The 14,590-nt window shown below is 50.9% G+C and overlaps 1 protein-coding gene across 1 annotated transcript; it reads right to left on the bottom strand.

The window, feature by feature from the left end:
• Positions 1 to 2,556: 2,556 nt before the first annotated feature.
• Positions 2,557 to 13,639, bottom strand: Bpifb6 (BPI fold containing family B member 6). Its single transcript, XM_057781862.1, has 15 exons — positions 13,540 to 13,639; positions 12,164 to 12,263; positions 11,194 to 11,298; positions 10,576 to 10,725; positions 10,360 to 10,414; positions 9,850 to 9,910; positions 9,103 to 9,194; positions 8,287 to 8,460; positions 7,021 to 7,071; positions 6,502 to 6,675; positions 5,955 to 6,022; positions 4,371 to 4,416; positions 3,600 to 3,663; positions 3,182 to 3,258; positions 2,557 to 2,589 (listed from the first exon to the last, which is right to left on the bottom strand). The coding sequence occupies exons 1-15, from the start codon at positions 13,637 to 13,639 to the stop codon at positions 2,557 to 2,559; spliced, it is 1,350 nt and encodes a 449-aa protein (XP_057637845.1).
• Between the last annotated feature and the right edge of the window lie 951 nt (positions 13,640 to 14,590).

Raw genomic sequence — 14,590 nt, forward strand, 5'->3', positions numbered from 1 at the left:
AGCTCCCTGCCTGCTCTGGGGCCTTGCATCTCAGCTTCTTTACGTGATCTATACAGTGCTCAGTGCTCAGAAAGGAGCGGGAAGGAGACTGGCTGGGACTCAGGGCAGATGAGTTCAAGGCCAGCCTCATATACATGTGTGGGCCATCAGGGAAGTTTCCTCATTCCTCTGAGCCTCGCTTTCATCTGTTGGAGTTGGCAGAGTCTTGAAAGGTGAGAGAGTCCAGGGGCAGAGGACATCAGTTATGGAGCCAAGTGAGGGCACCAAGCTCCCTTGCCTGGTCTTGTCCTTCCCAGAGCCAATCTGAAAGGGTCTGAACACACAGCAAGCATACAAACCTTGCCCAAAGAAACAGAGACTTGGGCAGGAGCTGCCATGTGTGAGAAGCTACGCTGTGCCTGGGGTCCCAGTAGACCCAGGACTTCCCTCTAACATGCTGTGCTTTGGTTTCCCAGCTGCACACTGGACCTGGGAAGGTGACTATAAGTTGGTAAGCGGCCGTGAGTATGTTCCTGAACACGCAGGGACAGAGAAATCTCTAACACCGTGTCAAGTGTCACCGCCCATAGATTAACTAGACATCGGGACCTGCCAGTACTGCTTCAAGGTTGCTATTGTTCCACAGTCCAGGGGATGATGGCTGATGGGATTAGGTGACAGTGAGGGACAAGGGCATGGCCCTGGCATCCGGACCTTCCTCCTCTGTGGTATGGATCTATGCCAGGTTGGAAGAGAGCCAGCTGCCAGGCTCCACGGGCTTGAGGAACACTGGTATCCTAGCCAGTCTCTGGGCAGGTGCCAGACTTAGACTCCTCGCATTCACATCAGTCCCAACTCCTACACCAGAGTCTTGCCACATGCAGACACAGTGTTGTGACACACATACACACCCGAGTATGGATGCACAGGCGCTCAGCCACCACCCTGGTGCTCTCCAGGGCTGATCACAGGAAGAGTCCAATACACATGGCTGGTTTTGTATGAATTTTACATTCTAGCAGGTCATACTCATTTTCAGCATTGACTTAAAACATACACATTTAACTTCGCTAGGTGTAAATGTACATGTAGATTAAAAAGAGTCAATTTAAAGCCGGGCAGTGGTGGCTCATGCCTTTAATCCCAGCACTCAGGAGGCAGAGGCACACAGATTTCTGTGAGTTAGAGGCCAACCTAGTCTATAAGAGCTAGCTCCAGGATAGCTAAGACTGTAACACAGAAACCCTGTCTCAAAAAAAAAAAAAAAGAGAGTCAATTTAAAAACCATGAAACTAGGAATTTGTTCAATGGTAGAACACTTGCCCAGCTTAGGTGAGGTCCTGGGTTCCAGCCCTAGCTGGAATATATATATTCTTAATATATATGTAATATATATGTAATATATATTAAGAATGTGTGTGTGTGTGTGTGTGTATATATATATATATATATATATATATATATTAGGAATCCCAAGAAAAGGGCAGAGGCAGATGGGAGGCACAGGAGCATTCTGGCCAGGTTATGTGTAAATGGAGGGGCATGTTCAGACACAGGCAAATACTGCAGACACTCAGACCTCTCTTACACATGACCTTCTAGTGCTTATGGTGGCCCCAGATCCCAAACCTGCTATACATGGCCAGATGCTCATACACTCCGTGGTGCTCAGCCACACCCTGGCTCAGAGACACCTGCTCACTTGAGGCCTCAGAACCCCGTCTCTGTCTGAGCACTACCTACGATGCCAGTCGTATAAACTTTACACAGCCCTGCTGGGATTGGCACTGGTACAGGTAAGGAAAAATGAGGCTCCCATTAGTACCATAATTCACCCAAAACACACAGCAGAGAAAGAGGCAGGGTTGAGTTAAGCCAAGGCTGGCTAGCTGCAGAGCCCAAGTTCCAATCCCAGCCCTGTGCCCTGATGTGCTCTATGTGCCCTGATGTGCCCCTATGTGCCCTGATGTGCCCTAGGTGCCAGTCAGGCCACTCTGAGCTTCAACTTTCCTGTCTGGGAAATGTTGACAATCACCTCCTCAGCCACATGACTCCATGTGAACAGAGACATCTTCAGATTACCAAGACTTGGGGCACAGAGTTGAAGCAGGAAGACCCTGGACAGAGAGTGAGCCACTCCGGGCTTCCACCATCTACTCAGTGAATAGGGGTGACCCCACTTGTCTTTCCCGTGAGTTCTGGATAATCAGAGGCAGGGAAAGAATGAAGAGTAACTATTAGCAGATGCTTGACACATAACTAACCCACCTGAAATCTGGGACAGCTTTCCTTCAGATCCCAGGCTGGTTTTAGACCCTAAACCCATCAAAGGGGACAAAAACAAAAACAAAAACAAAAAAACCACACATGTTTGTTGGCTACAAAAAGAGACAGAAACACTGAATTGTGTGAGAGTCTTCTTCCTGTTTATTTCCGAGGCCCACCAGGCCTCTAACTTTCTCCTGTCACAGGAAGTAACCAGTGGTGTCGGGGCCAGGCACATCTGGCTCCCATTTGGGTTCCTTTGCTGGTGCAGAACCATGGCGGTTGAAGGCAGTTGTCAGAGTCTTGCCATGGTCATTCCATCTTCAAGTCCAACACCAGGGCACCCTGGTGGGAGAAAAGAGCTGAGTGACAAGGGGATTGGGAGTGATGAAAAGAGACACCCAGGCTCAGGAACAGATGGAACCAGCCATGGCCAGGAGATGAAAAGCAACACTTATAAGCAAAGGCCTTGTGACCTGGAAGGTACCTTTGCCCCTCTGAGCCTTCACTTTTTCAACTGTCAAATAGGAATATACCTTGTTACCTCCTAGAGTAGAGAGACAGCATGAGAGAAATGTCCACTTAACACTCAAGGCTCAAAGCCCAACATGCAATGAGAAGCTTGTATTTATTGAGCATTTACTATGGGCCTTCAGGTTCATTGTCTTAGAAAATCAGGACAGCTCTCTGAGGTTGATGTCCACATTTCAACCCAGAAATGGGGAGGGACATAGAGAGATTGAGATGACAGAGCAAGAGAGTGGTAAGATGGAGAATCCTTCTGTGCAGCCCTGGCCAAGGCCCTTGTTCTGGAACTGGAGAGATTACATCGATGGCCTTCCCCTTCCCCCACTCTGCCCCTACAGAGGCTAGCTCTTACTGATCTCCCATTGGCCAAAGTGTTCATTGGCATGGTCTCCCCCAGCCCTTCCCTCACCTCTACTATGTCCAACTCAGCCAGGTTGTAATTGATAGCCAGAAGGTCTGGGAGTGGAAGCCCAACATGGAGGACATCTGAGAAACAAACACAGGAAAAATGCTTGGCAATTAATAAGACACTGCCTGGAGCTGCATGGCAGGGTTAGTGTCATGATGGGTTCCTGAGGTCTGCTGGCCACACGGGCAGAGAGCACCTATCTGCCTTGCCTTTATATCACAGGCCAAAATCACATTCATGATAGGAGGTCAAAGGTCAGAGCCGAAATTGTGAAGTGGGCTTTTGCCTCCAGAAGGTGCCAATAAGCCTACTTTGACCTCAATGTTTGGGCATTGGTCATTTACTCCCAAAACTTTGAGACCACACAGGTGAAAGCTCCCTTTGGTGGCATGCATTCTGATTCTCGGAGAAGCCTCACCGTTCACCACAGGGATGTAGGCCTTCTGGAGATAATCAGTGAGGAAGTCAGTTAACTTCGTCTCCTGGAAGGGAAAGACAGGGAAACCCCCCAAGGCAGCTCAGCATCCCTCCTCAGCCTGCCCTCACTGGGAAACACAAAAGAGGACATTAGAGACAGCAAACAGCTTGTCTAAGCAGCCTCAGGCCTGGGGGCTAAGCCCTGCTCTGCTCCTAATCCCTGTTAAGGTGATGTGTGGGGCGATGGGTCTCGGTGCAGGAATGGGGACACTCAGGAGGAAGGAGGGGTTCATGGCCTGCACTCCTGATCTAACAGAAAATTCAGAGCTCATATTGGCCATGTGTCCACCAGCTCCTTGGGCCAATGAGTGTGAGTTATGGCCATGCCTACTCCCTGGTTCCCAGGAAGGCTCACATGTCCACAAGGATAGTGGCTGATGTCATATTAGTGCCTACTTGATTGGGTGCTGTGCAAGCAGCCCTGTGGCTAGAGACTAGTTGAAATAACAGCCTGGCCAATGAAGGCCAGTCAAAGCCACTACCATGGTAATGCTTTTAGAATGGATGAATCCATAGCGTTGTCCAAGTTCTATATGGGAAAGGGAACAAGGACTCAGAAGGGTTATGGGCCTTCATCAAGGTCAGATAGTGTCAGGAGCCCCAAAGAATGTGAGTGGCCTTGCTCTCTTTACTCTGATTCCATGGTAGGGCCTATCCCCTGTAAACTCATGCTTCCTTCAGATGGCCAGGCGAAAGCACGTGGGACACTTACATTGAAGTTGCCAATTGAAGAAGACACTCGGGACAGGCTCAGTAAACTACAAAGCAGAGGGAAGGATATGGAGAAAGCATGGTCAGAGCGACTCACTGAGAGAGGGGCTCTTCAGTGTCACAGCCCCCTACAGGTGTTCTCTCTGCCACCTGCTTGCATGTGATCCGTGATGGGAGGGTGACCACCACTCGTCCCCTCCCATTCTGTCCTCATGGCTCCCAGCCCTCCTGAATGGCCTCTCATGAACCCTGCTCTTCCAAACTCTGGGTCCTTGATCATGTATGCAGCTCCATTTACAATCCAGCAGGCCAGACCCAGATCCTTGAAGGACACAAGGGAAGTCCTTCCTTTCCCCTCCCCAGCATAGCTCCCAGGAGACACTAAAACATACCAGCATCAGGACAGGACACTGGGTAGGCATCTGGATTCTGCCTGGCCATGCCCCATCTTAGCAAAATACCCTACATCTCTACAGCCAACCGTGTGGGCAAACAATCCGCAGCCGAGACGCAGCCTGGGACCAGGCCACCCACGAGCACTCCATCTCTTGGTAACTATGATTGGTCTAGCCTTGCCCATGTGACCCAAACAAGACCCCAGGCCTTGGTGACTATGAGAAGAGTAGTACTAGACCAGGGCACCTCTTTCTGTTGGGGTCACCTCTTTCTGTTGGGGTCACCTCTTTCTGTTGGGGTCACCTCTTTCTGTTGGGGTCACCTCTTTCTGTTGGGGTCACCTCTTTCTGTTGGGGTCCCTTTACTACCTGCTGGTGGGGAGAGGCTGCCTGAGAATTTAGGCAACAAAGAGCTCAGCAGAGGATGGGAAAGAGGGAGCCAGATTCTTGAGAACTTTGAGTGCCTGGATCCCAATGACACATGAGTCAAAAGATTCCCTATCAGGCCGCAAAGCAGCTCCAGCTGGACTCTGACTGAAAGAGTCCTGACACAATTCAATTCAGATGAACTGCTGCGGCGAGCAGAGGAGTCAGTGAGTGGCTGAGTGTAAACCCTGGTGTAAGGATCCTTTCCCTGAGAGTGTAAGAATCAAGCAAGATAGTGGAAGTAGGGTGTGTGGCCCGTGCTTCACTAGAGGAAAGCACAGAGCTAAAGATGCCCTGGGGGAAGTAGCAGTTGAGGCCCTGGTTCATTTGGAAGAAATGGCAAAGGCCTATGAATGAAGGGGGCTAAAGACCAAATCCAAACTCACTACGGAAGAGCAAAGTGGATGAATAAGGGCGGAAGGAGATTTTAGAAAGCCTTGGAGTGGCGAGCTAAGATTTAAGATAAGACCACATAGGCAGTGCGGAGCTTAGCGAGGGTTCTAAAGCAGGCTGAATGACTAGAGTATCCTGGTAGTGTGGGTTATGGTGGATGGGTCTGGGTGAGTGGGGGAGAACCTGGAGTTGAAAGCCAATGGACAAGAGCAAGAGTAGACAATGGCCAGAAGCATGTGGTGACAGTGGCACAGCGATGCACTTGTGCCCCAGTCTGTGGTGGTAATGGTGATGGTGAGATAGAAGGGAGTGAGGTGGGGAATAGAGCCAGGGCTCCTACAGGGATGTCACCATGGTACCAGAGCTCCTACCTGTCCAGAGAGGTGGCCATCTGCAGCTGGTTCTCACGCACTGAGTAGTGCGTTTCCAGACCAAGGTGCTGGCATGGGGGAGGGAGCAGAGAAGGCAATGGGTCCTCCATTGGCACCTCTGCTTCCTGTCCTGTCCTGGAACTGAACCCAGAAGCCTCTCCACACCCCTCTCCCGGGATCCTTATCTCTCCTTATCCTGGATCAGCATGAACGTTCTTAAGCACCTGACCCATGGCTAATGTCTGCACATGGTAGTAACAGATGCTTCTCAACATCATCCGCTCCCCTGCATAGCTCCTGCTCAACCCTTCAAACATCTCTCAGCAAGCACTGGGTGTGGGGTTTCTTTAGTCTTCCACAGTTCTGGAGCAGGCTTTACTATCCTTGGGGGTTGAGGAGCGTTGGAGGGAGAGAGGAGACACTAAACCACCATATAGCTTGCTGTAATGCCTAAGATCAGGTCAGTCCATCTGTGCCTTGACTCTTAACTAAAATCCAAGCACCCCTCAGCCTGGGAGCTTCCCCAAGGTGAGAGGGCCCCACTTACAGTCTCCAGGAGAAAGAGGGATTTCGGGTGCTTGCCATGTCGCCGTGCTACAAACATCTCCAGGCTGCCATGAAGGTGCATCAGGCTCTTTCCAGCCTTCATGGTGACCTTGGGGGCTTTGTTTATCTTGACTTTGATCAGCAAGGGCTTTGGTTTGTGATAGGTCTTGGCCACCTGCAAAGTCCAAGGCATATTCTCAAAGCCAGCCCTTGGACTTCAGCCCAAGGGTGTCTCAGGAAGTAGCTGGTTTCTGCTGGAAGCTCAGTATGAAAAGGCCTGGCTGTGCCTCTTAGGAAAGGAAAGAGGCAAAACATGACATTTTAACTATTTCCATGATGAACACAGGACTCACAAGAGCTGAGCTGTCTGTGGCTGAGCCCAGAGAGTGCTCTGTGGAAAGGTTGGGATGTCTCCACATTGGGCAAAGGGCAGGCACATTGAGCGGCTGCCTCCCAAGCCAGTCTCCTTTGCCTGGAGGACAAAACGAGAGCAATGGTCACAGGTAACTGGGATACTCACCTTCGGGATGAAGCCAGCCAGTGTCCTAGTGGTGTGTGACAGCTTACCAACCTACAAATCAAAGTCAAAGTGGGCACTGTGTAAAGTCATTATCCGATATCCACCACTCTGCTTCAGGAAGCTGGGGGCCTTAGAGCCTCTTCCTTCATCTCACGTACAACTCTGTGATCAACCTGGGGAGAACCCTCCGTTCCCCAACCATTATTTACACACCCCAGCTCCCATGGCTCCTGACCCAAGATCAAATACTGAGAAAACCTTAAATGAAAAAGCAGGGAGATGGATGGGAGCATGGTCAGGTGTGAGGGACGAGAGGGCGAGGCAAGTATATAGACAGACAGGCAAATGGAAGGGGACACAGAACAACAGATGAGCGATGAAATGGGGAGGGTGGGTAGATGAGTAGATGGAAGTGGGGGGAAGGAACCAGTGTGGGTGGTAATGGGTGGGATGGATGCAGAGTGGCTGAGTGGAAACCAGATGGTGCCTGGGACGAAATAGATGGATCGATTGGTGAGAAGACGGATGGATGGCAGCAAGATGGGTGGTAATATGGTGTGTTGGAGCAATGGAGGAGAGGGAAGGGTACCCAGCTGGATGAACAGGTGGGTGACAGAAGGGACAATGGTGAGCCATGAGTGTTGATGGTGATGTAGAGGCGCACTTATCCACAGTCTGTGGTGTTGATGGTGATGTAGAGGCGCACTTATCCACAGTCTGTGGTGTTGATGGTGATGTAGAGGCACACTTATGCACAGTCTGTGGTATTGATGGTGATGTAGAGGCACACTTATCCACAGTCTGTGGTATTGATGTGAGGTGGGGAATAGAACCAGGTCATGAAGACACAGCAGATGGATGATGATTTGGGGCAAAGGAAAGTAGCGGTTGTCAGGGCATGAGAAATGTAGGGAGAAGGGTGTTGGGGTGGCACAGAGGATGAGACCTCCTGCCACACAAGCCTTGACCTGATCCCAGTGCCTGGAACCACCGTGGAAGGAGAGAACCAACTTCAGAAAGTTGCCCTCTGATCTCCACATGTACACTTATTTTTTTCCTTTAAAAAAAAATGTAGGTGGGTCACTAAATGGTTGATTGTGCAGACGGGTAGACACAGGTCACATGGGCAGAGGAGTGAGCAGTAGGCAGGGACAATTGCCTTCAAAGCCCCAATCAGCCTCACTTCTCCTACGCTGGTCCTGCGTCTGACCCCGGACCATTCCCAGGTACAGGGGCGAAAGCAGTGGGAGTGAGGGGGTGGCTCACCCTCTTGTCATTGAGGTTTACTTCCAAGGACTTCTGCAGAAGGGCCAGCTCAGCTGTGAGGAAGGAGGCTGAGAGCAGCAGCTGTGACCCCTTGGCTGCGTCCTCGGGGAACTCCGGGGCTGACCCATCAGTGGCGAGCTGGATAACTTGGCTTTCCTGAAGCTGCACTACAGGCTGGGGTACAACAGGAGGGACACTCAGTCATGTGGGAATGAGACCAGGGGAGTCTTGGTCCTCTGACCACTGGGACTCGGGTCAGATCTCAAGTCAGCAAGACACTGTTAGAGTGGAACAGGTGGCAGTGGGTAGATCTGGCTTGAAAAGACAAAAGCATCAGCCACTAGGTCCCCTGCAGTTTCTCCTAGGAGTGTTTAGGTCATTTTAGTGGCTCTGACTCTGGCTTGGGCCCTTATGTGTCCCACCACATCATTCTCACAAGCAAGGAGAGAGGCCCCAGCATGGCAGGAGGAAGCCACTCAGGCCCTCTCATCTACACTCTTCCAAGAGATTTGCACGTGTGTGTGTGTGAGCACCCAGCTCTGCCACAACATTGCAGAAGCCATTTTAACCTGGTCTCTTCCCAGTCTCAGTGTCCCTATCTGTACAATGTCAGGGCACAGCCACTCTCTGAGAAACATTGACTATCCTGCAAGAAATGAGAGCAAGTCACCAGCCCCAGCAGCCTCACTTTGAGCAGGGGAGTCCTCAAAGCAAGGCTCCTCCTACTCGCCACCTCCCAGCCACTTGTCAGGGAGAAGCAGCCACACCAGCACCTCCAAGCCTGAGCGCAGCACCCTAAGGACCCTCGCTACTTACACTAAAGTCCACCTGGATGTGGCTAGCTGTGGTGACTGGTGGGGCTGTCAAGGCATATTTGACAGTGCCCATCTGGTCCAAGGGCATGGGTTCTGTGGAGAAGAGCTTCCATTCAGTTGGGCAGCAGCTCCAGGAGCAGATAAAAAAAAAGCCGGAAGCAGCCACCGCTCCTGAGCCAGCCTGTCCCTCTATGTGACCCAAGAAGTGGCTTAGATCTTGGTAACCTGTTGTCCTGCTGGCCCAGAGTCTGAGCGTTCATTCGCCAGGGCTCTTGTAACCATGACAACACATATGAGGTTGCAATCGTGGGCTGTTCACACGTGAGGAAACTGAGGCTGAGGGAAGAGAAAAGAGTTCTCCCAGACCCCACTGCTGAGGACAGGAAGGCAGGGAGGGATCTTCAAGGCTCAGCCTTTGGATTTCCTTTCTCACGCCCTGAGGGACACTGTGGACCCCAAATGGTAGAGACAGCAGACTTCTTTAACAAAGGATTCAGGAACACCCAGTCAAGACAACTCATTAGGTCATGAGTCATTAGGGATTTTCTGCAGAGCAGCTGTCATGGAATTCAGGTAGAGAAATGAAAGGACCCAGGCACCCTGTGGGGTTTCAGACTTCTCATCTAGACAGTATGAGGACACCATGACCTCAGCCCTCCTCTTGTCCTAGAGACAGGCTGGAAACAGAGGGCATGGACATTGAAATCCAGCTAATGTGACATCCTGTGTGGAAGAGGAATGTGCTCACCTGTCAACTTGGTCCATTTCTTGTTCACATACACCAGGACAGCATCGATGGCTGGACACATCTACAGGTAAAGAAGGCAACAGCCTGAGTGGGTTATACACACAGGGAGACTCCACAATACTCCACAGGGAATCCTAAGAACCCCTGAGGACAAAAGCTGAGTGGGGAAGAGGCGCTGAGGCCCACGTCATGAGACTATCAACAGCAGAGCCTGCACTAGAATCCAGATGCTTGCACACGGTGCTGAACTACCAAGGATTCATTTTCTGGGGCTGGCCGTGAGCAGGGTGGTCAAGCTGGGACACATACACACTGGGGTTGCCTATACCTGTGCTCACGGCAGACATCACTAAGTGATCATTGCACTTCCCTCCTGAGCCGGCCAAAGACTCTGAACTCTCCTTAGCCTCTATCCACCCATCAAGGTCCCCGCCTAAGGGCAAATTCCCTGGCTGCCCTGGCCACAGTGCTGCACCAAGAAGGGCTGGAGACTTGTAAAGGGTCACTCACCAGGCCAGGAAGGACCTTGCGCAGGGTGCTGTCCACAAACTTGCTGATGGCCTTGCTGAGACACAGGCATGGGGGAGGGTGTGAACAGAGCACCAATGACATCAAGTTGGACAGAGGACACAGACGGACATGGTTATAGTTCAGCGGCTCAGGAAGAGGAAAGTTGGGGAGGAGCACCACGGTCCACCATGCTTCCCAGACACAGGACCCCCTTACTTGTTAGGCAGATTGGTTTTCACGCTGACCAGGATGACCTCACAGCCCTCGCTCCTGAACATGGGCGTGCCCGTCTCCTCATCCTGCAGAAGCCGATTGGTGGCTGTGATGTTCTGGACCACATTGATCTCCATGTTCCCTCCAGTGAAGCTGGAAGACCAGGCAGGCAGGCAGGCAGGCAGGCACTGTTGGTATCTCTGCTACTGGGGCTACTATCCCTACCTTCTTTGCCCACAACCTCAGCATCTGAGGATGGAAAGGGCAGGATCTAACCCTACATGATGAAAATTCAGGATGGGGCCTTCTCACAGTCCCACAACCGGCCCTCCCACTTCCACTTACTTTGATGAACTCTGACGCACCTGAAACACTGCTCAGCTGTAATCACCTCCCCAGAGCCTCCCTGACCTCTCTGTCCACTGCTCAGTCCTTTTCCCTTCTACCAATGATTCTGTCTGTGGCTCTGCTTCACCTGGCTCCCATCAAAATAGAAGCCAAGTCTACAGTCACCTCAGATCCCAGAAGTCACATAATAAAGAGTCAGTACACCGTGCATGAACATGGGAGAGTGAGACCAGAGGACAGTCTCCTTCCCCACTTCTCCCTTCCCACACCAACCTCTTGCCAGTGATGGTCATGCCTGTGGACACACACTGGAAGATGCCCACTCCAGGTACGAAGTTCAGTGTGATGACAGGTTCCAAGACATCCTTTACCTTCATACTTAGAGGGAACAGACACATACGGTGATGAGAAAAGAGAAGACAAGACCAATGCCCTCTACATGTTCTGCCACCGCCTCACTGGGAGGTCTCGGGAAACTTCTATCCCACATCTACTAGGGCCATCTGAAATGTAAACCAAAGGCTTGGACAGGAACCAATCTATGTACATAAAACCCTCATGTGTGAAGGGAGGCACACGCTGATTCTATGTGATCTTGGGCTAGTCCCTTTCCCTCTTTTGTCCTCAAGTTCTCCAACAACAAATTAGGGAGGCTGGATTGGATGCAGGTTTTCCAGCAATGTCACCTTTGATATTTGGGGCTTAGTAATAGCTCTGATCTCGACTCATGTATACTAATAGCACTGTCCTGTTCCCTCGCAAGTCGAGACAACCTAAAGTGACTCTAGGCAAATATGCCCCTGGAGATACTGCCACCTCTGGCTCAGAAACGATCATTTGAGAATCAATTTGAGAATACATCCACCTACCCATCCTGAGTTCTTAATAGACACTGCTAATCTATCTGCCATTCCAGATAGTACTCTAAAACCAGATAGTGCCTCAGAATACTCCCCAGGACAGCAGTCTGGATAGCGCCAACCAGCCATGATGGGGCTCGCAAGGAGCCCTTTCCTCCCGTTACTGGAAGACTGCCAATCCCTTTCCAGCCCCACCATTTGAAGACTTGCTTCCATTTGATTTTATGTGTATTTAGTGAGCTCACTTTCTCCTCTAAATGACTTCAGGAAGGAATGGTTCTCAGGGCATGACTGAGAAGTCCCAGGCCAAAGCAGGAAAACGCTTGCCTGCACCAGGTTCCTACCCATCCCATTCCTTGTTTCCACATAGACCCCCTGCTTACTTGCTGAGGCCTTTAATGGCCTTTGCCCCTGGCTGTGGGTTGCTAGCCTCTGCAGCCATCTTCTCCAGGATGTGACTCTCTTCCATGGCACTCTGGACCTCTGGAGAGGAAAGGATGTCAACTGACTCTCAGCCAGAAGGGGACAGTTGCCAGGAGGAGGTGGCAAATATCACCTGGTCCTTTGGAAAAAGACTGGAACTTTCCACTGGAAGTGAGGAGACAGGGCAAACAGGTCAGGCAGAGGGTGTGGCTAGGGAAAGGAAGCGGGGAAGTGAGTGGATATTGAAGCAGGGCCGGGTGAGGAGAGAAAGGAAGGAAGGGAAGAAGGAGGAGGGGGAGGGGGAAGAGGAAGAGGAGGGAGAGGAGGAGGAGAAGGAGGAGGAGGAAGAAGAAGAAGAAGAAGAAGAAGAAGAAGAAGAAGAAGAAGAAGAAGAAGAAGAAGAAGAAGAAGAACAAGAACAAGAAGAACAAGAAGAAGAAGAACAAGAACAAGAACAAGAACAACAAGAACAAGAAGAACAAGAACAAGAACAAGAAGAAGGAAGAAGAAGAACAACAAGAAGAAGAAGAACAAGAAGAAGAACAAGAAGAAGAAAAGGGGCTGAGAATATTTGAGAATATTAAAGGGCAGCAAGAGTGTAGCTAGGAATCTAGCTAATGGGTGAAGAAGCATATACAGAATATAGTCATGGGGACCCAGACAAACAGCATAGTAAGTGACCAGAGCACTCCTCTGGGAACTGGCTACAACAGCTTTGAGCCCAGCACCAAGAGAGACTGATTTCCCAACCCTCAGGTGATAACCCTGTTAGAAACCGCGCCAGCAGAGTCACTGGCTAATTTCCAGAGAAGGAGCAAATACTGAGTAAATGCCATTGACTTCTCGCACCTGACCTCAACTGTTTCACGGAGCTGGGCATGGGGTGGAAAATGAGGCACGATTCCTTGAGGAAGTTGTTCCCACATATCAACTCAACCCTGCCTGGGAAGAGCTGGTCACCTTGTTTGTATTTCTCTACACAGACAACACAGACAGGGCACAGGACTTGCCCAGGGTCACAAAGCAGGTTGACAGAGCTGGGGTTTGACCCTCACTTGTCAACCTCCACAGCCCACACATGGGCACCAGCCCCTTTCATTGGAGAAGAGGAGGGACTGGAAGGGAGCAAGATTTCTGACTACATCCACTGGAGGGAGTTTGGGAGGTTGGCTCATTTTCTCTGGGCCTCCACGTCCCCTTCCGTAGAATGGAAGGGCTAAGAGGAGCTTGATGCTTTATAGACTGGAGATGCTCAAGGCCAGCAGACTTGGGAAATCATTACCTATCCATCTGCCCCATGTCCCCCCTGGTGCCAGCCCAGGGCCCACCTACTCACCGTGGTTCATAATGTCCATGCCCAACCTCAGAAGAGTCCCAGGGTCAGCTCGAGTGCCAGCCAGCAGGCCGCAAAGGACCAGGCACAGGATCCACAGCATGCCTGCACCTGTACAGAGGGCATGGAGTCACACCAGGGATTGTACTCTCCAGAAATCCCCTTTTCCCATGGGCACAAAGCAATGGGCAGCTTGCCATACGGGCAGTGAGAGGGTTAGCTGCAGATCTGCATGAGTTCAAATGCAGCTCAGTGCCCACAGTGCTGGACTCACAGAGGAGCTCCAACCCATCTGTATCCAGGAGCTCGACCTGCAGTGTGCACATACCCACCAGGTCCCTCGCTTACTCCAGCCCAGCCTCACTTACCGCTGGAATCCAACACTCTAACTCAACCCCCGGAAGTCCCCTGAAACATAGTCTTGCCAATAGGGAAACTGAGGACATAAGAGGCCTCGTAGCCAGAGAATGGCAAACTGAGTAATGAGCTCCTATCTCGGTCTCTCACTTCCCAAGAAAGCCATGCTCGACCCTGGCCCTCCAGAATTCCTGTCCTCTACTTACCAACTCCTGAAGTTCTCCCAGCAGAGGCCAAGTGTGCAGTTCTGGCTTGAGCTATGACTGAAATGAATCAAGGAGGGGGCCATGCAACTAGCCTGTGTCTGCCTGGAGAGGGAGCAGCAGTCAGACTCACTACAGCACCCTCAACCCACGGCTCTCCGACCCCCCAGTCAAACCTCCCTGGGCATGCCTTCCCAGTTCAGGTATGAGCTTGTATCCATTCATCCATTCACGTATTTGTTCACTTGCTTGTTCATTAATTCATCTATCCATTCTTCAGTTCATCTTTTCACTCCTATGCTTATTTGCTTACTCATCCATTTATACATTTATTCATAGATTTATTTGCTTATCTAGCCATTCATCAACTCATTCACTCCTCTATCCATTCCTTTATTCACCCATGAGCTCACACATTCACTCATTTATCCATCCACCCCCTCATCTCTTCACCCATTCATTCACCCATTTATTCATCCGCCCCCTCATCTGTT

The sequence above is a fragment of the Chionomys nivalis genome, chromosome 9 (genome assembly GCF_950005125.1).
Source record: "Chionomys nivalis chromosome 9, mChiNiv1.1, whole genome shotgun sequence".
NCBI lineage: Eukaryota > Metazoa > Chordata > Mammalia > Rodentia > Cricetidae > Chionomys > Chionomys nivalis.

Coding starts and splice junctions, on each gene's coding strand:
- Bpifb6 (XM_057781862.1), bottom strand. CDS start 13,639: ATGCTGTGGATCCTGTGCCTGGTCCTTTGCGGCCTGCTGGCTGGCACT. Junction 9,911..10,359: donor GCAAGGTCCTTCCTGGCCTG/GTGAGTGACCCT, acceptor CTTTACCTGTAG/ATGTGTCCAGCCATCGATGC. Junction 2,590..3,181: donor CTGAGTTGGACATAGTAGAG/GTGAGGGAAGGG, acceptor TTCTCCCACCAG/GGTGCCCTGGTGTTGGACTT.